The 23,321-nt window shown below is 41.3% G+C and overlaps 2 protein-coding genes across 2 annotated transcripts; both read right to left on the minus strand.

The window, feature by feature from the left end:
• Window positions 1-9,260: 9,260 nt before the first annotated feature.
• Window positions 9,261-17,530, minus strand: LOC127012876 (uncharacterized). Its single transcript, XM_050891296.1, has 2 exons — window positions 17,086-17,530; window positions 9,261-12,020 (listed from the first exon to the last, which is right to left on the minus strand). The coding sequence occupies exon 2, from the start codon at window positions 11,908-11,910 to the stop codon at window positions 10,006-10,008; it is 1,905 nt and encodes a 634-aa protein (XP_050747253.1). The 5' UTR covers window positions 11,911-12,020; window positions 17,086-17,530; the 3' UTR covers window positions 9,261-10,005.
• Window positions 15,183-17,092, minus strand: LOC127029536 (uncharacterized). The gene has a single exon (XM_050915223.1). It carries the CDS (start codon window positions 16,686-16,688, stop codon window positions 15,183-15,185), a length of 1,506 nt encoding a protein of 501 aa, XP_050771180.1. The 5' UTR covers window positions 16,689-17,092.
• Window positions 17,531-23,321: the final 5,791 nt, after the last annotated feature.

Genomic DNA, 23,321 nt, shown 5'->3' on the forward strand with positions numbered 1-23,321 from the left:
CTAACTGTGGCTAACTGGTAGTCAGCCCTTATTTCATGACAGCTTGGATCTTGAGAAAAAATTCCTGTCCACTTGGAGCTCTGACCACATCTTTGCGAAGTCTTACAGCACTGAAGTTGTTCAGTAATGTCTTTGTTCGTCTAAACACCCCAGTATTTACTCAATTTGGATAACGAATATTACTGAAGCTGCAATAATAGAAAAAGTGCATTGTACTAGAGTGTAAAAATTTTAATTAGGCTTACAGTGAATTCTTGCGTCTACATATATAGTGCAGCTCCTTTTGCCAATAATGACATTTTGACAACACAACAACAAACATTGCTTTTCATAACTTGACACATGATAGAAAGTGAGATACATTTACAACCAACAAGTGAAAGCAAAATATATAGTTCTAATTCTTAGCATCATGTGCTGGCCTCCACATTCATACATCCATAAACAAAGTGTCTTGGAAAAATTCAGCTGCTAGAAAATAACCTCCTTTTTGTAGGAAGTGGCATATGCTGCTGTTGGTGTTGTTATTATGTAAACCAACAATATAAATAACTGTCTTTTGGAGACCAAGGATATTACCACTATCTCTCCCACTTAACTTTTTCATTTGTTTCAGAGTAGTTGACTTCACAAGAGGATTACTAGACTTACACTCAAACTTTTCTGTGTGCATAAACGAGTGCTTTCCACATGCAACTAGTTGAGGCAATCTAGCCTCAATAAATATGAATATGAATTTGGGGCTAGAATTGAAAAAGATCTCAATTAAGTCTTCAATATTGTAAACATAATCAATTTTTGATGCCTCCCTCTAAGAGGAGTGAGATTGTCAACACGATTTAATACAAAAATCTTGGTTTGAGTTCTCCTAATTTCAGTAGGGGAGAATTTTTTCAGCACTTGTCAGTTTTGAAAATTCTTCCAAATATTTTTAATAGCCTAATTTTGGTGCAGAGTTGCTAATCCCAATGTCTGGTGTTTATATCCATAATAAATTTGAGATGATTTTCTGCAGTTGAACCCATGGAGATGCAGTTTCATCAATTTGCATCAGAATGTTTTTTTGATAACCTCAAAAGGCAACTAAAAATATCCTACAGTCTTCTTTAGCAGAAATACACTCATTCTGATGACGAATCGACAAATACACTAAAATATATCTAGAACGTAACTGTTCTAAGTTGTAATACATGGGAGGGAAAAAAAAAAGAAAATTGTTGCTCAAAAAGAGGTAAAAATACAACACTAAGAGAAACTGCATATTCAAGTTTGAGAATAAATTACAAATAAAAGAGGGAAAAACTTGAAAAAAATCTATTATAATGTGCTGTAAGCATAGTTTTCAGAGCAACAATAATTGGTACTATTGCATCAGTTTTTAATAGCTCATGTTGACTAATATTTCCTGTGTGAACCATGAAAGTGCAATTAATTATTTGAATTCTGTAAAGAAAATAGTATTAAATAGATGTATGCCAAACACTGCACACAATGGTACTGACAAATACTGTTTCATTCCGAAAAACTAGGGAAAAAAAAGCGGTGGAGATTTTACTGTCTGCTGGGAATTCATCCTCCAACTGATTTTTTTTTAAAGTCTGCGGTAAAATCGATGAACCTCAAATTACTTAGAGTCAATTTTTAGTCAAGTTTGTGTAACAGATTTTGTTTGGATGACTCTTATGTTCTTACCCATAGAAACAGTGTCCAACAATAAAGATTTCACAAGTGTCCCATAAGTTACTTTGTATTTTTATTCTTTTTCTACTTTGTTACATGTTTTTTCTCAATATTTCATTTCAGGTACCATACCTGCAAGTATATGCATACACTAAATAAGTATTTAGATATGCTTTAGTATAATTTTATATTAATTCTACCTGAACTTTTAAGTGTCTGGGTACTAAAAGTACAATAGAAACAAAAATTGAATGAAAGCAAAGGCAAAAATAGCCTCTATTGTCATAGTCCTTGGCTATGAAAAATGGCTTTTACTGTCATGTTTTGAGTGTTTTTTTCCTCAGTACTTTGAGTCTGATGCTTGCTACCTGCTGCTACCCTGTGTCAAAAAAAAAAAAACCAAAAAAACCAACAAACCCTTTACTTGCTTCCTGCTGCTCTGAATTTCCTATAGGTCTTGCCTGCTTCCTGAAACTAGAGCTTGAGACCCACCCCTGCAATAACTGGAAACCCAGTAACGCTCAAACAGTTATGAAATCTTCTTGTAGGCTATTGTTTGACAAGGAGAACTTGAGATATTACGAATGATTTCTCCTCTCTGTGAAAATAGAAGTTGACACTATGGATGTGCTTTTTAAATTCTGAAGTTCTAACTTTTAGGAGCAAAATCAAGATACAGTAAAGGTTTCTTCGAATAAGAAGCATAACTTTTTTCTTTACCTGATATGTGTCAAAGAAAGGATGATCAGTATACTAACATAAATTTGCTGAATGTGTATCTACTGCATATATGACAATATTATAAATGCAATTTCAGTCACCAAACATCAAGAAGATTCCAATCTTTCATCTGAAGTCTCTGAAGAGGAAAAGTATATTGCATAGTCAGATGACTATTTACCCAGTTAGCTGGGGAGTACACCATTTCTGATGTGACAAGAGATTGAACTTCAGTATAAGTAGGCAGTGATTCCACAAAGTACTCAAAGGCTTAAAGGCATTTCTATCTCATTTGAAAGGACAATGTGTTTACTATGTTGTATTCAAAATCATACAGTTACTTTTGAAATCTCATAGCCTTCCTTTTCATTAATATCGATGACTCTTCAAAGCGATATTATTCTCTGTATTTGCTGAGGTTGCTACGATAGTTCATGGAATCTGCACTTAATAATTCCTTAATATCTACTCTGTACTGCTTCTGAGCCAAATCAACTGCTCCTGTGCCATTCTGAAAGTTTCTATATGGTTAGCACATTACACTTTGTCAAAGGAAGGTCAATTTCATCTAAAAATAACTATTTCATTTACATTTATATAGTTCTATTCAAATCAGATGACTTCTAATGAAAAATTCAGAATTCAATGAATAAAAAATTTTCCTGTTGAACATTTTGCAGAATAAAATATTTTTAATTATTTGCTTTTAGTTTTTAAATAGTCTACTTCATGCTTTCTATTTATTTTTTTTGCTTTCTTCAGTAAGTATGATGCAGTAAGTCAGAAAAGAAAAACAATATATGCAGGTTTCCCTAACAGCATCTTTCTAATGAATTCTCTATGTGTGACCCACTCACCTATGCTGGGAAAGTTTCAATGGGCTGTTTGAAATGCATAATTAAACACCTGTTATTGTTTGTAGGACAAATGCCAAATGCTGCAACAGTAATATTCCTACTTTTATGCTTATCCAATGAGATGGGAAATCGAAAAGGGTAGAATCTATTTACAAGTCTAAAATGTTTCTATAATATTTTCCATAATAACAAAGAGAATCTCCTACTCAAATAAATTGAATTTAATTTTACCATGCAAAAAGTAAGGGAGTAATCTTGCCTTCATAAGAGGTAAAGTACTTTTAGAAAATTGACTTCAAGAGGACCCATGATATTTTTAGCATGCTGAGAAAACTCAGTTAATACTTAACTGAAGTTATTCTGCCTGCATAAATCAAATGTGCATTGACAAGAGAATTTGATTATAAGAATTCATTTTTAAAAAGATCAGATAGGAGTCTTGAATTAAAAGCTTTTTAATTTTAAATTATAGGAATATTTTTAAAAAATAATTGTGGGTCAGACCATACTTTTTAACAAATTAAATTAGTTAAAGAAACTGCTAAATTATTTATAGCTGTCAGTGGGTTGCAATTATCTAGAGAATTTTAATAATATTTTAGCATACACTTGAACAGTAAAATAATTTTAAAGTAAAATAATGTAAAAATTATTGCTAAATAGTAACTATGTCAATGTTTTCTATTTGAATAGATTACATTCTAAACTACAGCAGGTATATAGCACTCTAATATTAAACCAACTTAAATATTCTTTTACTTTTTAAAGTAGAGAGAGATTTCTAGTTGTGTGTGCTTCTTTTTAGCTAGGATGATATAACTCAAAAATACTTTTCACTGCTTTATTGGCCTGTACTAACTTCTCTTATTCCAATTGATTTAGACTCTAACATGTCTAGAAAAGAGTCTAAATAGTCCTTAATCACACATGCAGGCTTTGGCTATACATTCTAAATGTAAACAACATCTGGGATGTCTCCCCCACAGCTGAATTTGGGCTGGTGTGTACCAACATCCTCAAATCTTTCCCTTGTAAAACAGAGGAAAACTTTTGACCATCAGCCATGAGTCGGTGGGGTTTATTTAGACCAGAGCAGTTAAGAGTTTAACTTTGGCACTATAACACTTAAAAGTTAGACTCTTGTCTCAAAATACCAGATTGATGGTTAGATTCCCTACAAAGCTGATCAAAAGATGCTGGCGTCTGGAGTACTTCCAGTGCATAATACAGAATCACTATGTTTTATCCATCTCTCTCCTTTAATTACAGAGGAAGGTTAGTGACCCTGTAACGTAGTTTTATGAGGGATGGGTCAAGAGGAAGGAGACAAGGCAGGAGAACCTCTGAACATATGCCTGACTCCAGGCAGCATCTCTCTACTGTGAGCCCCTCGGTGGGTGGGCACCCTTGGGGCACAGGGAAATTTCTGTGTGCACAGCCCAGAGCTGGACCACCATCTCACAGGGTGGGAGTCACAATATTTTATGTCACTCTCAGGTGCTAGGGAGACTGAGTCCTCTTCTCTTTCAAGAAGAACCCAAATCCTAAAGTGTGTTGTGAGCAAAGTCTTTTGCACACCTCTTGTTGTATCTGGAGACTGTTGCACAGAAGTGGGGACAGAAAGGAATCAGGCAGAAGAAAGTGTTTACAAATCAGGTACTTACTAATTTTACCAAAAAACCTCCTGATCCTTGGGTAACAAAGAGCATTTTCTTAGGAAAAACCCGTATATGCTCTCATACTAGGGGCAGGAGGATCCCTTTACTTGCTGCTTCTGGGAGCTTTGGCTCTTGTACCTCAGTCAATGTTATCCCATTCATTTACCAAACCTCCGTTTAGGACAATTCTTTAGGTATTGCAGTCCTGAACAAGTAATTATTTCATTGATTTGAAACATGATTTCTCAGTCCTGGGTGCAACAAGATCAACTGATTTTTAGGGCTGAGGAATATCTCAGAAGAAGAATGCTTTCTTAACTGGCCATCCTTACCTGTATTGTGGTTAAATCTTGCTCTATTAGCCACATTTTTATGACTGCTACTTACAGCTGGATGTGTAATGACAATGAAAAAAACCGCAAACAAACCAGAACATTTCAAAGAAAATGTTAATCATAAAATTTAGCCTACTTTTTAGCGTGTAAGTAGAAGATACAGATTTTACTAACATGTATATAACTTCTATACATTAAAATCTACTGCGAGAATCTGTTGGCAGAAGCTGCTAGTGGATATACTAAAACTCCAGTCTTTTCAAAAAGCCTTTTCAAAAACCAGAAGACAAGATTTGCAATGTTACACTTGAACACACACAGAATTAGAAAATGGAATAATGATGCAAATGATAAGACTATAAAAAACTACTGCAATTCATTTAAAGTGATGCATATAGACTAATCAAAACGCCACTGCTGGTTCTGAGTGTCTTTGCAGGGCAAGCGCCTACTTAGAGCAGAGTCGTCACAGTACAGCTGCAAGCCCACTTGTTTGCAAATCAGCATAATGCATCTGCAGTGACAGATTATGTAAGTATTTAAATTCCCTTCACGAACAAGATCACATTGTGTTGTCAGATTCTAATATGCAAACTGATTGATTAAATAAGGCCACTTTTACTTAAAGTTCACCTCAACCTTTGTACCTTGAGCATATTAAACTGAATATTTAGACTTTTTCCTCTTTCAGCCATACTACATGAAATAGATCCACATATGTGGTCTCCTAGGCAGAATTTTTGGTCTAAGTAGTGCCAAAGAAAAAAGGTAAGCATTTAAAAATATATATAATCTGAATTTTTTCTTCTTTTTGGGGATCAGCATAAAGTCATGTCACTGTAAGACATATTTTACTGCCAGTAGAGGGCTTGAAGAAAAAACAACACACAACATTGTATTAAAAAAGAAGCACTAATTATTTGAAAGACAAATTTGTTTTTATTATGAAACAAGGATAGGGCTCTAGGAGTCACAGATGAAAAAAAGTAATAGATATTATACAATTATAGCAACACACCACATAGGCATAAAGTCCTGCTTTTGTCTTGTCCCTTGCCCTGCTGCAATATGAGCAATAGTGTACGTTTTCACATAAGTATATTCTTGATAGGACAGTAGACTCTAGAAAAAAAATATTTGCAGAAAGTTGTTTGTATAACTGTTTTCTTTTACAATCTGTTTATACCCAAAATCAATGGGATTGAGAACTTAGTGTTTTATACGGCATTATTCAAAATGCTATTAATTTAAACAATTTCATTTATACAGAACCTCAGAAATTATAAATAATATATTTTCTTTCAAAAATTATGCAAAATAAATTGAAAGAGCAATAGTATGGTGATGGTACTATGTGCAAAATATATAATCTTCAGTGTTGCAGCAATTCTGACAAAGATGGCATAAAATATACCATTACAATACAATTAATTATATTTAAAGAAATGGCATTTTAATTAAATGTCTATTAGCATTTACAAAAATCATTCTCTTATGTCTACACTCTGAACCTGCACATCTAGCCCATTTTTTGAAGATCAAATTTGCAGACTGTTTACATGTTTGATAGGAAACTCAAATATATGAGTAATCTGATTCAAAATTTCTCCAGGTTTTGCAATCAGCATAAATATGCTTAATATCAAGCTTTTGGTTATGCTGTCTCAGTAGATTAGACCCACTCCACTGGAACATATGAGTAGTTCAGGTCTTAGTAAAGGTAGGCTGGAGCTAGGCTAATGGCCAATCAACGTGGTTGAAAAGAAAAAAAGTCTTTGGACTTGTAAATTTAAGCCCTTCTCCATCTTGCAGTGTAAATAATCTCCTAGATAAATAAATGTAATGACTTAAAGGAGTAATACCCTTCCTACACCTTTCAATAAATTAATCCTAAAGTGACTGAATGCTTCCATTAAAGCAAATCAAAATCTATCAATTTAGCAAATACGACCTGAAATACAATCAGCAATTCTGACACTCAAACATTCATAGATGACTTAAAATAAAAATCTATATTTATAGCCCTAAATTCTGAGATATGAAGCAAAAAGACAAATATTCATACTTTATCTTTTTAAACTTCATTTGGACTTGTAATGCATGCTTCATTCAGCAATATTTGGGCAAACAGCTGTACACAAGTGTGCCGGTTTTGGCTGGGATAGAGTTAATTTTCTTCATAGTAGCTAGTATGGTGCTGTGTTTTGGATTTGTGCTGGAAACAGTGTTGATAATTCAGGGATATTTTTGTTATTGCTGAGCAGTGCTTACACAGAGTCAAGGCCTTTTCTGCTTCTCACGCTGCCTTGCCAGCGAAGAGGCTGGGGGTGCACAAGAAGTTGGGAGGGGACACAGCCGGGACAGCTGACCCCCACTGACCAAAGGGATATCCCATACCATATGACATCATGCTCAGCATATAAAGCTGGAGGAAGAAGAAGTAAGGGGGGACATTCAGAGTCATGGCGTTTGTCCTCCCAAGTAACTGTTACGCGTGATGGAGCCCTGCTTTCCTGGAGATGGCTGAACACCTGCCTGCTGATGGGAAGTAGTGAATGAATTCCTTGTTTTGCCTTGCTTGCGTGGGAAGCTTTCGCTTTACCTATTAAACTGTCTTTATCTCAACCCACGAGTTTTGAGTTTCCTCACCTTTACCCTTCTGAATCTCTCCCCCATCCCACTGGGGGGCAGTGAGTGAGTGGCTGTGTGGTGCTTAGTTGCCAGCTGGGGTTAAACCACAACGAGAAGCCAAGATAAATCAATAATAATGAAAAGTAGTTCATGTTTACAAATGCTTCCTATTACTAGCGGTGCTGAAATACATATAAAATCCAAAGCTGGGTAGTCAAGAAACAATTTAAGTGTCAAGAAAAAAAAGAGTCAAGGAAATAATGATGTATTTGCAAAAAAATCCCTGGAATTTCCATGGATGTAACTGGCGAGGAAGCATACAAATAAAGCAACAGGTACCTCAAGCATGAATTAAATTATGAGAGAAGTTAAAGAAAAATAAATGGAAATAAATCAAGCATGTTACTGGAAGGAAAAACAACAGATGGCAGAAGAATTCAAGATAGGTACAGGATACATGCCAGCAAATGGGAAGTTCAGTAGCAGTAACCTGCATATCCACAAGGAAAGAAAGAAGAATGCTAACATTAACAGTACTCATAGATGCAGCACATTTTGGGGCAGTGGTGAAGATAATCATGGATACAAGTGAGATCATTTCTAATCAGAAGTGGGCAGCTTCTGATATTGATTCTGGTCTTAGTAACACCTTGGAATGACCTGTAAATCCTATACATCTGGAAAACATTCCAAAATGTATCAAAAGTTAAAGACTGACCATATGTGGTAGGTTGACCCTGTGGTGGACACCAGGTGCCCACCAAAGCCACTCTATCACTCCCCCTCCTCGACTGGACAGGGGAGAGAAAATATAATGAAAGCCTCGTGGGTCAAGATAAGGACAGGGAGATCACTCACCAATTACCATCATGGGCAAAACAGACTCAACTTGGGGAAAAATAATTTAATTTATTACGAATCACATCAGAGTAGGATAATGAGAAATAAAACCAAATCTTAAAACACCTTCCCCCCACCCCTCCCTTCTTCCTGGGCTCAACTTTGCCCCAATTTTCCCTACCTCCCCACACTCCCAGAGGCACAGGGGGACGAGGAATGGCGGTTGCGGTCTGTTCATCACACATTGTCTCTGCTGCTCCTTCCTCCTCAGGGGGAGGACTCCTCACACTCTTTCCCTGCTCCAGCGTGGGGTCCCTCCCCATGGGAGACAGTCCTCCACAAACTTCTCCAACGTGAGTCCTTCCCTTGGGCTGCAGTTCTTCACGAACTGCTCCAGCATGGGTCCCTTCCATGGGGTGCAGTCCTTCAGGAACAGACTGCTCCAGCGTGGGTGTTACGACCCGGACCGGACAGACCAGAGGGCCGTAGAGGTTCTGGGATTCCCCCGGGCTAAATTAAGGTGAAACGACACCAAACGATCACTTTGAACGCTTTATTCGAACAATCCAAACTGCGGAAGGCATAACAGTGGGCAGCGTGGGTTGCAGCAAAACGTTCACAAGAAGAGAGAAAAGAGAGGAATAAGGAAAAAAAAGAAAAGAAAGAGGGGGGAAAGAAAACAGATAAGTCACCACCCTTGGATCCCGCGATGTCGGCGACGAGCGTGGCAATCCTCCGGTGATGGGCGCGCGCCCGGCTCTTTGCAGTTGTGTCTTTTATAGTCTAAATCTCCGTCCACAGTCACGCCTCTTGAAGACTTATATGGGTTCATTCTAGACAGTTCTCAACATACATGGTAGTGTTCCAGAGGGTTCTTCACCTACTGAGCATGTGCGGCCCATTGGGGTGGTGGTCTTAGGGACTTTCCAAGGAGCTACAAGCCCCCTCCTCAGATAAGCTTTGTGTGGCCTCTGGCCATATGTGGTGGGTTACCAGGCTGGTTCTGCCAGAACACAGGACTGCACACCCTCCGGCACACCCCCTGTGTCCATGCCAGCCAACTTCCTGCTAATGGCCCTCTTCCTCATGCAGACCTCTACAATGTTTGAGACATTGACAGACATTAACTCTTTCAGTCCCTCACACCACCCCGTGGCTCAAACATTGTCCATACAATCCTCGTCCAGGGTGGCGACTTCACAGACAGCAGAAGGAGGAAACACAAGGTAAGAGTAACAAGAATAGGCAAAACAGGAACCCACAGCCCTAACATTATAACAATATTCAAAAGTTACTTTCCCTAAGGTCTTCCTCGACCGTTGTGATCCGTACATGACGAATGGATGTAATGGAGGATAGCAAGCGAGAGATCATACATTTGCCTATTGCAAGGCCCATCATCAAAAATAAAAATCCACACAGTATCATGAGACCAATGTTTACAAGCCATTTTCCCCAACCTGTAAGTCCCAGTGAGCCTGCAAGAGAGGTGAGCCAAGTTTTCGGATCCCAGCCGTTAAACCGATCCTTGGGCTGCATCGCTTGAAAAAGTTCTCCGGTTTTCTCTGTTACCTCTCTCATCTTCTCTCGCGCTTCTTCTATGGTGGTAGTTGCATTGTGTATGGTGAGACAGCATTCTCCATCGGTGAGATTTAACATTCCACATACACCTTGCTCCTTTAACAATAACATATCTAAAGCTAATCTGTTTTGCAAAGCCATTTTAGACACTTGTTGAACCTGTAAATTTGTTTCCCCGAAAGCATAACGGGTCCAATTGCTTAGGACGTGTACTTGCCAGGTCAGATTTTCTAAAACGAATTGGTGCCTTTTAAGGGTCACATATGGGGTAAATATATTCTCCAACATCAGAGATGTTGTCATGCCCCAGGTGTAATAATCAGGCACCTGAACTCCATGCACTGCCCACTCAGGTCGCGTCTTGGGTCCATCACTTTCCCGGCGCCTTCTGTTATGATGGGGCACTGAGAAATTGAACACTTTAGAAGGGCACATTGTTGGAACGCCGATGGTACAGCGTAAACCTGCCATTTCGTGTACATGCAGGTGTGAGTACATTTTCCCATTCGAACATGCCCAAAAGGTGCCCTGAGGGGATGGATATCTCATAGTGGAGCACGTTAATGGGTCATAGGATTTAGTTACTCCGATTCCTCCTTTCCACACAAGGTTCCACTTGGTTTCGTGGGTAAGTGTGACTCCACATTTTAATGCAGTTTTTCGACTGGTAATGGGCCCTTTACACCTGGGGTCTCTACGTTTAAATCCTGGTACCGGAAAACCCCAGCAAGTACACATATCCCGAATGAAAGTTCGCAATTCTGAGACATACCATGTTTCTATAGGGTCCCATGTTAACGATTCACAACCAATGGTCCGTGAACAGGTCATTAAGGGGGTGTTCTTATAGGGTAGGGGATCTATTTCCTGCGCATCAATTATATTGTCTGGATCAAGTAAAGCATGCTTAAGGGACCAAGCGTATTCATAGCGAGAACGATTCTGGTGGGCATAGCTACCCCATCTGCGAGGAATTTGAATACACCAACCTGGGGATAGCGGAACATTATATTCATGTTGTAGGGGTTCACCGTGAGGGGGAGGGTCCCACCAACGTACCAGATTACAAGGGATCTCCTCCTCCCGGGGACACCACTTCGAATTCAGTACAGACATGCAAGGGAGTTGCACTTCCTGGGGACATGCTGTCCAACCCTCTCGGGCTGCAAGGGTAGCACTCATAGTTCCTATGCAGAGCTGTTGCTTCCAGCATGTAGCCTTCCACATATCCCTCCAGGTCGTGTTAACTGGAAACTTATAGGCTACCGGAGAGGGTATGTAGTCAGCTTCCCACCCCAGAGAAGGTGCGTAGTCAATTCCCCACAAACATTGTTCCTTCCAGAGAGTATTCTGAATACACTTTTGGTTTAACATTTCTAATTTTGAATTTAACACTCGTGAGAGATTTAACCAAATAACGGCAAATTTGAGACCCTCTGACGCGGACGTAGGGAGGTCCACGCAAAACCCTTGGTCTGTCCGATTCCAGATTCGGACGAAACCAGTAATCAATTCCCATGCCAGGTTGGGTTGGTTATTCAGATTCCCCGTTGATTGAGACAAGATTATACATTCACAAAGTAAGAATATAAACTTTCCCCACACCATCTATTCCCTAATAAAGAACAGCAACGGGCCTAACAGGATCAGGCAAACAATGCAAAGAATGACCCGCTGAACAACTGAAACCCTAAGTCCCACGATGGGCTTCTGTCAACCTGTAATACATATATTAGAAAGACGGGATTATCCATCGGGTGTGAATGCGATGGTCTTTCCCGTGGGCGTCAGTAGCCACCCATGTGTAAAGATTCAGTGGGGTTTTTAGAGTGAGGGGTACTTCCCCTATAGTTGGCAGATCAGCCAAAACTGGCTGTCCCGGATAATGGAGGGGTTTTTCTGGGTCTTCATCTTCCCTTTTTCCCGGCAGTGAAGAGGGGGGTTTCGGACAGAAAGCAGTGAGTTTGGGACATCCGTTCTTTCCCCACCTGTTATTAACCTTTGCCACAGCGTCCGGGAGCCGTGCAGGCCACCCAGCACTGTGCACCTTGAGAGCATGTTTTAATAACCCATTCGTTCTTTCTACTATCCCGTTAGCCTGGGGATAGTAAGGGGTATGAAATGTCCATTGAACTCCTTCATCCTTTGCCCATTCTTGAACCACCCCGGCAGTGAAGTGGCTGCCATTGTCAGATTGGATAGATTTAGGTTTGGGTAGGTAACTGAACCATCGCTTTAACACTTTTACCGTATTTTCCCCGGTAGCTCGTGCCACTGCTTCGGCTTGAACAAGGCCGGAGACGACTTCTACCCCAACCAAAATATACTGTTTTCCCTCTGATTTTTTGAAAGGACCTATGTAATCTACTTGCCAAGTTTCCCAGAGACCCTTTCCGTCCCGTAAGTGGAGAGGGGGTCCTTGCAAGGGATGCCGCTCTAATCGGGTGCGGCACTGACTGCAAGCAGAAGTGATCGTGTTACACAGTTCCCGAGTTACTGGCCAGCCTCTGCTACCAGCCTCCCTGAAAAGATCTTTAACTCCTGAATGACCGCGTCTCACGTGTAACCACTCCAGCAGGCGCTCCCACTCTTTTTCTTCGGCTTCCACTGCCACTGGAGCTAAACGTGTCAGCGAATCTACCTGATTGTTCCAAATATGGGCTGGGTGATCCCCCCTCTGGTGTGCGGCTACCCATCCCACCAAGAAAGTCCCCTGCTTAGCAACCTCTAATATTTCCTCCCACCTTTCCCTCTGCCACACGGGTATGCGATTAACTTCCCATTGATTCTGTTCCCAGAAGGGGAGCCACTCGGTACATCCTTTGAATACAGCATATGAATCTGTGTAAATAAAAGTCGATTCTTTGTTCTCAGCTTCTCTTTTAATCACACTCCACACTGCCACCAACTCCCCCACCTGAGCACTTCCCTCCCCTTCCGTTATAATCCGCTCCCCCGAATCAACATGTAAGGCTACTGCCCGATATTTCCACACCTTTCCCTCCCTTTTTGAGGACGCATCAGTAAACCACACATTTTTCAAATGAGGTTCAAATGGAGGAGCTGGTTTTATAAGGGAAGGAGGGGTATCCTGGTTGGATTGGCTATCAGGTGGCTCCTGTATTTGGAGTACCTTAAGTGCCCCTTCTTCTACCCTTCGTGCATGACAATAGTGATCTAATTGCGCATACCATTTCCTGACTGTTTCTCGCTGTGCAACCCCCGCCGGGGGTGGGGTCCCAGCCAGCACTGGCTTCAGGACCTTAAAGGGCCCTCTCAAAATAATCGGTTGTTGCTTTGTGATTTTTTCAGCCTCCTGTAGGGCTAGATTAACTACAAAAAGACCCTTCTCCCAAATTGAATATCGTTTTTCAGCATCTTTGAAGCTTCTCGAGTAGAACCCGACAGGGCGAGTTGGTCCTTCAGGTCCACACTGCCACATGTGTATTGATAGGCCGTGGATGGCAAAGCCCCACTCAATATGGAGTGGATCAGTCGGGTGTATTGGCCCTAAAGCCTGGTATACCCCAGCCTCAAAGATCAATAGTTTTAAGGCTTCCTCATGGACAGGGGTCCACTCCCAAGAGGTCCTTTTCCTCGTCAGGTCATATAAAGGTCGAGCTATAATAGAAAAGTCCGGAATATGTTTTCTCCAGAATACCAGTAGGCCTAAAGCGTGTTGAAGCTCCCTTTTGTTACCAGGTGCTTTCACTTGCTGGAGGGTAGTTAAGGTCTCTGAGGGAATGCACACTGTTCCTCCCCTCCACCAGATGCCTAGAAATTTCACTTCAGGGGACGGGAGTTGTATTTTCCCTGTTGGAATCTGGAGTCCTAAATTTTCCAAATGGGTAATTATGTCTTCCTGAGTCCGTCCTACCACGGAAACATCAGGGCCACCGATTAGCACATCATCAATATACTGATATATTTTGACTCCTTCCCTGGGGGTAATTTGGGCAAGTTCCTGTGCTAAAGCATAATGGGCAATAGTCGGTGAATGACAATAGCCCTGGGGAAGGCGAGTGAATGTGTATTGTACACCTTCCCATGTGAAAGCAAAACGCTCTCTGTCTGAGTCCTGCAGGGGAACCATAAAGAACATATCTTTTACATCAATGGTTGCCAAAATCGGGTGTGCTTGTTCCTGGATGGTTGCGATTAGTTCTGCTATGTTTGGCACCGCGGCGGTTAAGGGGCCTGTATTGGCGTTTAGGTGCCGATAATCGACTGTTAGCCGCCATCTGCCGTCTGGCTTGCGGACAGGCCAAACGGGAGAATTATAGGGGGAATGTACAGGGATAATTATTCCCTTTTCTTTCAGGTCTGAAATCACAGGAGCAATCCCTTCTCTAGCTCCTAGAGGGAGAGGATAGGGTTTAACATTCACAACCTTAGACGGGGGTAATTCCGGCGCGGATTGTAACAGTCGCACCGTGACTGTCGGTAAACCAAACACCCACTCTTTTCCCTTCGAGTCCACCCAAGCACGCCCTCGGAGCAAATCAAGTCCCAAGATGTTCGTCGGCAACCTCCCCAATATCATCAAAACCTCTATCGGGGATTCGTCCCCAGGCAACCAGCATTTTACTCGAGCAGTCGATTGAGGTCTGGAATTTCCAAACACATCAGTAACCCAAATTCGCTTTTTATCCGCCACTATCCCGTAGCGGTTAGCCACGTCCTCCCGGAGAGCCGACATCTGGGCTCCGGTATCTACTAAAAAGGTGACTGGAGTTTTAAAGGGACCCAGGGGAAAGGTAATTAACAAGTCCCCTTTGTCGTTTTCTGTGAGCCTCCTTAAATAGATCCACCGGCCATCCCCCGGCTCACCGACTGGGGACGGCGGAGGGGGTTTCCCGACTCCGGGACGCTCAGATCGATCAATGCAGTCTCCCGGGGGGGGCGGATGGGATTATTGTTTCAGGTTCCCGGGATGGGAGAACAAAATCCTTGGGGTTTGAGGGAGGTGGGGATTCCTTTATTTTGTCCCAGCTTTTCACCAAACTTTCCAGATTGGGGGTGGGTAACCCATCCATCACCTCCCTGGGAATCCCCTTTGAGATGCCTTCTGTCCATAAGACATATCTTTTACTATCAGGGGGCCGCGTCGGCTTCGGGGGTGCAGCTTTTATTCGCCCATTGCCTTCCACCCTCCTAAGGTCCGCCTTGGATTTTGTCTCTCCCTGGCCGGTAAATCCCATCCGTCTCCCGTAATTAATCAATTCTTGTGCCACCTCTCCCCATGTCGTCTCCGGGGGGGCTCCCCTTCTCTGGGGTCGAGGCGCCCTCAACCGATCTTGTAGTTGCACCGCATATAATTTCAAAGCATCAGGTAATCCTCTTATAAGGGGATGCAACCTGTCGGGGTCTGCCACATATTGCATGGGAGAGGGCTGTTGCGGAACCAATAACCGGTCATGCATCAACTGGAGGCACGCAGTTTTCTGTACACTTTCTAAAATGTGCCCCGCCGTAGGCGTTTTAATCGAGAAGGGGTCTCCCCTTTCCATGGGATCCAATCCACCCGCCCAGTATGCCACTCTTTGGGTCAGGGACCAGGGTTCTCTATTGTCATTTGTGGTTAGAAAAACTCCCGGACCCCAATATCCTCTCGCCTCGTCCTCACTCAGCAAGATACGGTCACCCCCGGTAAGAGACACTCTCCACACATACTCAGTTTCAGTTTCTCGGGGGCCCCGGGAATATTTCTCCTGAATTTTACCCAAATCAGTGGGAGAATAGGGAATGATACGAGTGGTAACTTGTTGGGGTCCTCCTTGACCACCATCCACAGTCTCAGTTTTAATTAAAGGTCGCATTACAGCTCCCTCCCCGAGGGAAAATATTTCTTTTATACGGTCTAGATCTTTAAGAGGGTATAACGGTTTTGGATTTTTCCCCTCGTCAGAATCGGCATCCGAATTTTCTACAACAATTGGGGAGCGGATTTCATCTAATTGTTCCCGCAATATTCGCTCCCGCTCCAAAGCTTCCGTCAAAGCGGTGTGCAGCCGTTGGTTAGTCACCCGCTCGGCGGTAAGCTGATCAGAGAGATGTCTTGTCTCATTTCCTAATTGCTCCTGCAGAGCCCCCACCAGATCTTGAAGGGATTTTATTGTCTCCCCTTCCACGTGTTGGGCCATGTGTTTATTCCGTTGTGCTGCCACCAGAGCTGCTCCTAAAACCGCACAAACTACTGCCTTCCCCTTTCCTTGTTTCAGTTTTCGTTCTTTAGCCAAGGTGGAAATTCTGTCGGCTACCGCTTGTGGATCGTGCCAATTATTGTGGGCCCAAGTCATACCAGAGAGAGAAGGTCGGGCGCTATAGCCCTCTAACCTCTCCAGGAGAGGGGTACAATCTACAATCGGTCCTCCCAGGGAGGCCATTATGAGTGTACAATTATAGGGACCAGATCCCGTACTAGTCCTCAGAGGACTGTCTCCCCTGGTGTATGACTCCTCTCAGAGAGGGGCTTTGGTAAAAGCCTAGTCCCAGTGATCGCTTTAGCACCAATGAGGGAATCCTGCCGACTACGCCAAATTTGTTACGACCCGGACCGGACAGACCAGAGGGCCGTAGAGGTTCTGGGATTCCCCCGGGCTAAATTAAGGTGAAACGACACCAAACGATCACTTTGAACGCTTTATTCGAACAATCCAAACTGCGGAAGGCATAACAGTGGGCAGCGTGGGTTGCAGCAAAACGTTCACAAGAAGAGAGAAAAGAGAGGAATAAGGAAAAAAAAGAAAAGAAAGAGGGGGGGAAAGAAAACAGATAAGTCACCACCCTTGGATCCCGCGATGTCGGCGACGAGCGTGGCAATCCTCCGGTGATGGGCGCGCGCCCGGCTCTTTGCAGTTGTGTCTTTTATAGTCTAAATCTCCGTCCACAGTCACGCCTCTTGAAGACTTATATGGGTTCATTCTAGACAGTTCTCAACATACATGGTAGTGTTCCAGAGGGTTCTTCACCTACTGAGCATGTGCGGCCCATTGGGGTGGTGGTCTTAGGGACTTTCCAAGGAGCTACAAGCCCCCTCCTCAGATAAGCTTTGTGTGGCCTCTGGCCATATGTGGTGGGTTACCAGGCTGGTTCTGCCAGAACACAGGACTGCACACCCTCCGGCACACCCCCTGTGTCCATGCCAGCCAACTTCCTGCTAATGGCCCTCTTCCTCATGCAGACCTCTACAATGTTTGAGACATTGACAGACATTAACTCTTTCAGTCCCTCACAGTGGGTCCCCCATGGGGTCACAAGTCCTGCCAGCAAACCTGCTTCAGTGTGGGCTCCTCTCTCCATGGGTCCACAGGTCCTGCCAGGAGCCTGCTCCAGCCTGGGCTTCCCACAGGGTCACAGCCTCCTTCGGGCATCCCCCTGCTCCGGTGTGGGGTCCTCCACAGGCTACAGGTGAATATCTGCTCCACCATGGACCTCCATGGGCTGCAGGGGGACAGCCTGCCTCACCATGGTCTTCATCACGGGCTGCAGGGGAACTTCTGCTCTGATGCCTGGAGCACCTCCTCCCCCTCCTTCTTCACTGACCTCGGTGTCTGCAGAGTTGTTCCTCTCACACATTCTCACTCCTCTCTCCAGCTGCAGTTGCTGTTGTGCAGCAACTTTTTCCCTTTCTTAAATATGTTATCCCAGAGGTGCTACCACTGTCGCTGATGGGCTCGGCCTTGGCCAGCAGTGGGTCCGTCTTGGAGCCGGCTGGCATTGGCTCTATCGGACATGGGGGAAGCTTCTAGCAGCTTCTCACAGAAGCCACCCCTGTAGCCCCCCCGCTACCAAAACCTTGCCACGCAAACCCAATACACCTTAACAATTAATAAGCCATCATGAAACCACTATAATTCAAACACATCATGTGTTAAGCATAAAAGATATAAATTCTGGTGATGATTTTATTGCAGCAATTCTTTTGGGTATATACTTTATAGCAATCAGAAGGAAAAATTAAACAACTTTTCTAATTTATGTATATATACATGCATATATATATCTGTATAAGTATATTTTAAGGTAAGCGGGAAGATAGGTTTTTAGGTTTGAAGGAAGTATCTTCCAATAAAGAGTAGAAGATGTTCAGGGTCATTAAGGGTAAGAAGATGATTGGCATCAGCCAATATGGATTTATAACCAGTGAATGGACCTCTGTGATAAGAGGACTGGCTCCATGGATAAGGTAAGTGCAGGGGACATTTTTTACCTTGTTTATAGCAAGGCCTTTAGCATAATCTCTCATAGATTCTTACAGCCATACTGATGAGATATGATTTGGATAAGCAGACTCCAAGATGGGTGGAAAATTGGCTGAACTGCTGGGCTCCAAGATTTGTGATCAGCAGGACAAAGTCCTCTTGATGGACAGTTACTTACTAATGATATTCCTTGGGTTTCATAAGGAATCCAATATGGCTCTACGTTTTTATTAACTACCTGAAATGTCAGATAGAGTTCACTCACAGCAAGTCTGCAGGTGATGCTGAATTAGGGGAAGCAGTTGATATTTCAGTTGGGAGAGGCACCTTGAAAGATTGGAGAAATTAACAACATAAATATTATGAAGTTCAACAAAGAAGGCGGCAGATACAGCAGGTGGGACAGGATAACTCCATGTACTGGAACGAGTTGGTGTTGACTGTCCAGAAAGCAGCTTTGCAGAAAAGGACCTCAGGGTCCTAGAGCACAAGTTGAACTTTGTGAGGCAGGAGTATGCCATTGTGGCAAAGACCAATGACATACTGAGTGATTTTAGCAAGAGTGATGTCAACAGAACAAGGAAAGTTGTTTAGCCTGTAGTCTCATGCAATAGACATGTTTCTCCTGGTACCACTAGCAAACTACAGCCAGGGACAGCTTCTGTGGCCCCTTATCTGAACCAGTGGCTAGGCTGATCTCAGGAAGAGGGTCAGTGCTTTGGAAGTTGCATGTGGGAATGGAGGCCTGCAGGACTTCACCTGGAAGGAATCTAAAAATGATATGTTTTCTTCTTACTGTTGAGTTTTTGATACAGTGTTTTTTAAGATATTAAAAATTTTCTGTCATTCCTCACATGAATTTTATTTACATCCCAAGTAGATTGGAACCTGAAAGCACCTTAGCATCATTTAAATAATTTAAATAATTTTACTATAAATTAGTTTCTCTGGTGAAACAGTGGATAATTTGGAGTTAATTAGAATACATTAAAAAACCCCAAGGTTTTCATTTCAACAAGATCATACTGACTACATCTGTCATGAACCCCAGTCTCCAGGAAACTGGAAACATTTAGTTTTCACATTATTAGTAACAATTTTAAATTTTGGAAGAGACGTTTTTCTTAATGGGAAATGAGAGAATGTTCTCCCAGTCTAAGCCTGAGGTTAATAGAATGGGCAGAGAAACACACATGCACACTCTCTCCGATTTCCTTTATGTGGGACTTTGTGTCTATTCATGTATAAAGTCCCATTAAGGTTGTGATTGACTACTTAGTATGAATTTAAAGAAAATATTGCGATGGAGAATAGCAAGTCAGTAAATTGAAATGGCATATCAGTATATCTTTTTCCTCTCTTAAAATAAAAAATTGTTAAATTCATTAATAGCTACAAAAATTAATGTTTACACAAAGAACTTAGCTTGCTCCATATGCTGAAAATCCTACGCAAAGATGACTGCTGATGCTTTGTTATTGTGTGAGTGGCATGTGGTGCAGCAGTAATTCAATGTGCAATTCTTGGCAACAGTAATTCATTCTTGACATGACATTTATAATGTCAGAAAACATAAACAAAAAAAAAGAAAAAAGAAAATAACTGTACTTAGTTTCTATTGTTATTGTGACTAATCATCTACAGTACGTTTGTTACCTGTAAAGGAGAAGAAGATCTTTGAACGCTGGGAGATTTAAGGAGTACTTAGACAGCCTTTAATCAAAAAGATTATACAAAAGCATTCACAGAATGATGGATGTTTCACCCCAGAGAATTCATGACTTTGTCTGAGATATTTTTACAGCTCTGAAACAAACACTTTGTCACCTTGCATTTTGTGGGATTCAGGAAGAAGTTGAAGACTAGTGCTGTGCTAGCAAAATCTCAGCGACAGATATTTTTTTCAATTAGAAGTGCATATCTTTATTGTAATGTCACAGCACTTTTTTGTTGATCAGGAAAGAAAGATTTATCTATTTATTTATTTATTTTTCATAAAAACAATCTGAACTAATGCCTATGAAAGCCACGTATATGCATGCAGGCACTAGTGTGCAGGATGGCATGCATGTTCAAAAAAGCATAAACTTATTAAGTATAAGCCTACAGCTTTGATAAATTTCAAAATATGGAGAAATATATGAACTCTAATTATGTACTGTATATATGATCTTGGAGCAGAGACACAGCAAAATGAATTATTGGACTTTAGTTTCTCCTTTGCAGGAAGGTATAACTCTATGATAAGAAGTATGACCGCATGATGCCACTATCCCCTTCCTTTGGGCTCCAGACTGGGGTTTACACCCAACGTGGTACAGTTCCTCATGAAAGCCCCTGTGTATTCCAGATAGGACACTAAGAAGAAACAAAAACTGAAAAGCAGCACTGTGAAAGCTATGCCTTAACATCCAGAATTCCCATGGTGTGAAAAGTTTTTGTAATAAGGGTAAAATTCAGATACAGTGGCAGGCAGCAGAAAGCCTGGCTGCTGCACCATTTGAGACATCCAGTGATAACTAAGAGAGGATGAGAGATCTGACACTCAACTGTGTCCGGCTGGATTACATCAGGGCATTTTAAATGGCACCAGGTGATTATTTTTAGGCAACCAAATGGATCCCCAGCTGTTCACATGAGTTCTTATAATGGTCAACAGAAATCTTGTCAATACCATCAGTGGGTCTTTATTCAGCTTAAACTTAGGTATTTAGGACTATTTGAAATCTTGAATTGACTTGGAGTTAACTATAATGGCACAAAACCCGCTAGAGACCTCCACCTGTTTGGAAATGCTCTCATGTTTTTAAAATGAAAATAGATGATGGCATGAACTGATATGAGTTATGATCTATCAAATCTCCAATCCTTGATTCATCAAAAAGGGGATCAAAGTACAACAACACCGTAGCTTAAGACCCAGGATCTCTTTATTAAGGCTTTATATGGAAGAAGCAAATTTTGGCTTCTATGTGCTCTCTGCAGACAGAAGTCCTACATGTAGTAAAAACTAAAACAAATCCTGACAAAAATGTAATCCTTACAGAGGTTAGGAAAAAGTTATATATCTGCATTTTAGAGAAGGAACATCTTGGTATCCTTGATTGCTACATACAGCTGTATTTATATTATTGAGTATTTATACTGTTGAAAAGTCTAATAAAGGTGAAGACAGTGGTACTGAGGAATTGTACTCCTAATCCAAACTACATGCTAATACAGACACAGACACACACTGCATGCCAGAAAAAAAAGAAAAGAAGTGAGTTACAGTCTTATCTTAAGGAAACATTATTTGTTACAGAATAAGTGAAAGAAACTACAGGGGCAAGAATCGTCTGCTCACCATGTTATTCCATATAGCAAAGACAAGACAGTGAATGGTCACCTAGTGAAGGACAAAGGAGGCAATGCTCTCACATGGTCTGATACTACACCACCTTTCTCTTACTGCTTTCTTCTTTCTGTGCCACAACCCTTCTCCAAGAATAACCAGTAGTCACAATAATTGTGCTGATCATATGTGTATGAAACAATTAAGTAACTAGATAAATAAAGCAGCAGTTGCTATGTCCATTATGTGTATATACGCATAAATTTGTTACAGAAGCAATTAGATGCTACCATTGCTTCAGACCATTACGTAACACAGAGCGACTAGTCAAAATTGTCAGATGAAGCATTACCACAAACACTGTAACTCCTCAATATGTGTATCTGAAATAGTGTTTATGTCATTGATTAATGTACTTTGTCATTGAGAAAAACATCAACATACTTATTAGTGCAAGAAGTGAAGCATCTGAGGTGGCTGAAGAGAATTGGCAATCAGCTATGTATACCACAATCTCAGGATAAAAATCTCTGCTGTGAGAGACAGGGAAAGCAAGAGCAAGAGAGAAAGAGAGAGAATTGACCACCATGGTCCTCTTCAATCACCAAAGACAGCGTCTTGCCAGTAGTAGTGTGCTCTGACTAAGATGATTTCACTTTTGCATTTATCTGTCACCAAGCTAACATGTGACACTGCTCAAAGCTTACTAAATTTGTTGTATATGTGCAGTATGTATCTATTTAAAACACTACAGTATTTTCCTCTCTGTCCTCTGTGGTTGTCTCTTGATTCTGTAACATGACTTCTGTACTTGCTAGTATCTGGCTTTTTAATGACTGCATTGTGAAGCATTAAGTAAATAGAAGAAAGAACAAGTACCTGTCCCTGATTTATATGTTTATATTAAGAAAAGCTGGAATGTAATTAAATAATTAGATTCTGACACACAATTCATGACTGAAGAAAATCTGAAATGTGTCCTATCTTAAAGAACAGTTACAACTGCAGATAGATGTTGTAAGAATTTTTCACTTGTCTTTGCACTTTTTTTTTTCCTTTTAGAGAAAATGAGGTTTTTAAAAATTTGAAAATCTCTGGAATATTCAGGTTTTGTCCCTTAATCAATTTTCATCATCATCATCATCATCATCATCATCATCAAATAGAAAGAATATCGACTGGGATGACTAAAATAATATTTTCATTCCTGCTCAGACTAATATGAAAAATAACATTTTTTTTCCTGAACTGAATTAAACAGTTTCAGTTCAGTCCAACACTGACTTGCATTTATCTGCACTCTACGTTACTTCACCAGAATTACAGTTCTGATTGTATTGTACCATTTATTCTACCCTTTAGACCAGAATTCCAAGTTAACTTATTATCTGATGAAGTATTACAGTATTTTCTCTGCACAGAATATTATTACTTATCTCTGGAGTCCTATAACTGTAGAAGTTGTGGAAGATATCATGTGT

This window comes from Gymnogyps californianus, chromosome 1 (assembly GCF_018139145.2).
Source record: "Gymnogyps californianus isolate 813 chromosome 1, ASM1813914v2, whole genome shotgun sequence".
Classification (NCBI taxonomy): domain Eukaryota; kingdom Metazoa; phylum Chordata; class Aves; order Accipitriformes; family Cathartidae; genus Gymnogyps; species Gymnogyps californianus.

Excerpts from the sequence above, each read along its gene's own strand:
- LOC127029536 (XM_050915223.1), bottom strand. The coding sequence starts at position 16,688 with ATGGCCTCCCTGGGAGGACCGATTGTAGATTGTACCCCTCTCCTGGAG.
- LOC127012876 (XM_050891296.1), bottom strand. The coding sequence starts at position 11,910 with ATGGTGTGGGGAAAGTTTATATTCTTACTTTGTGAATGTATAATCTTG.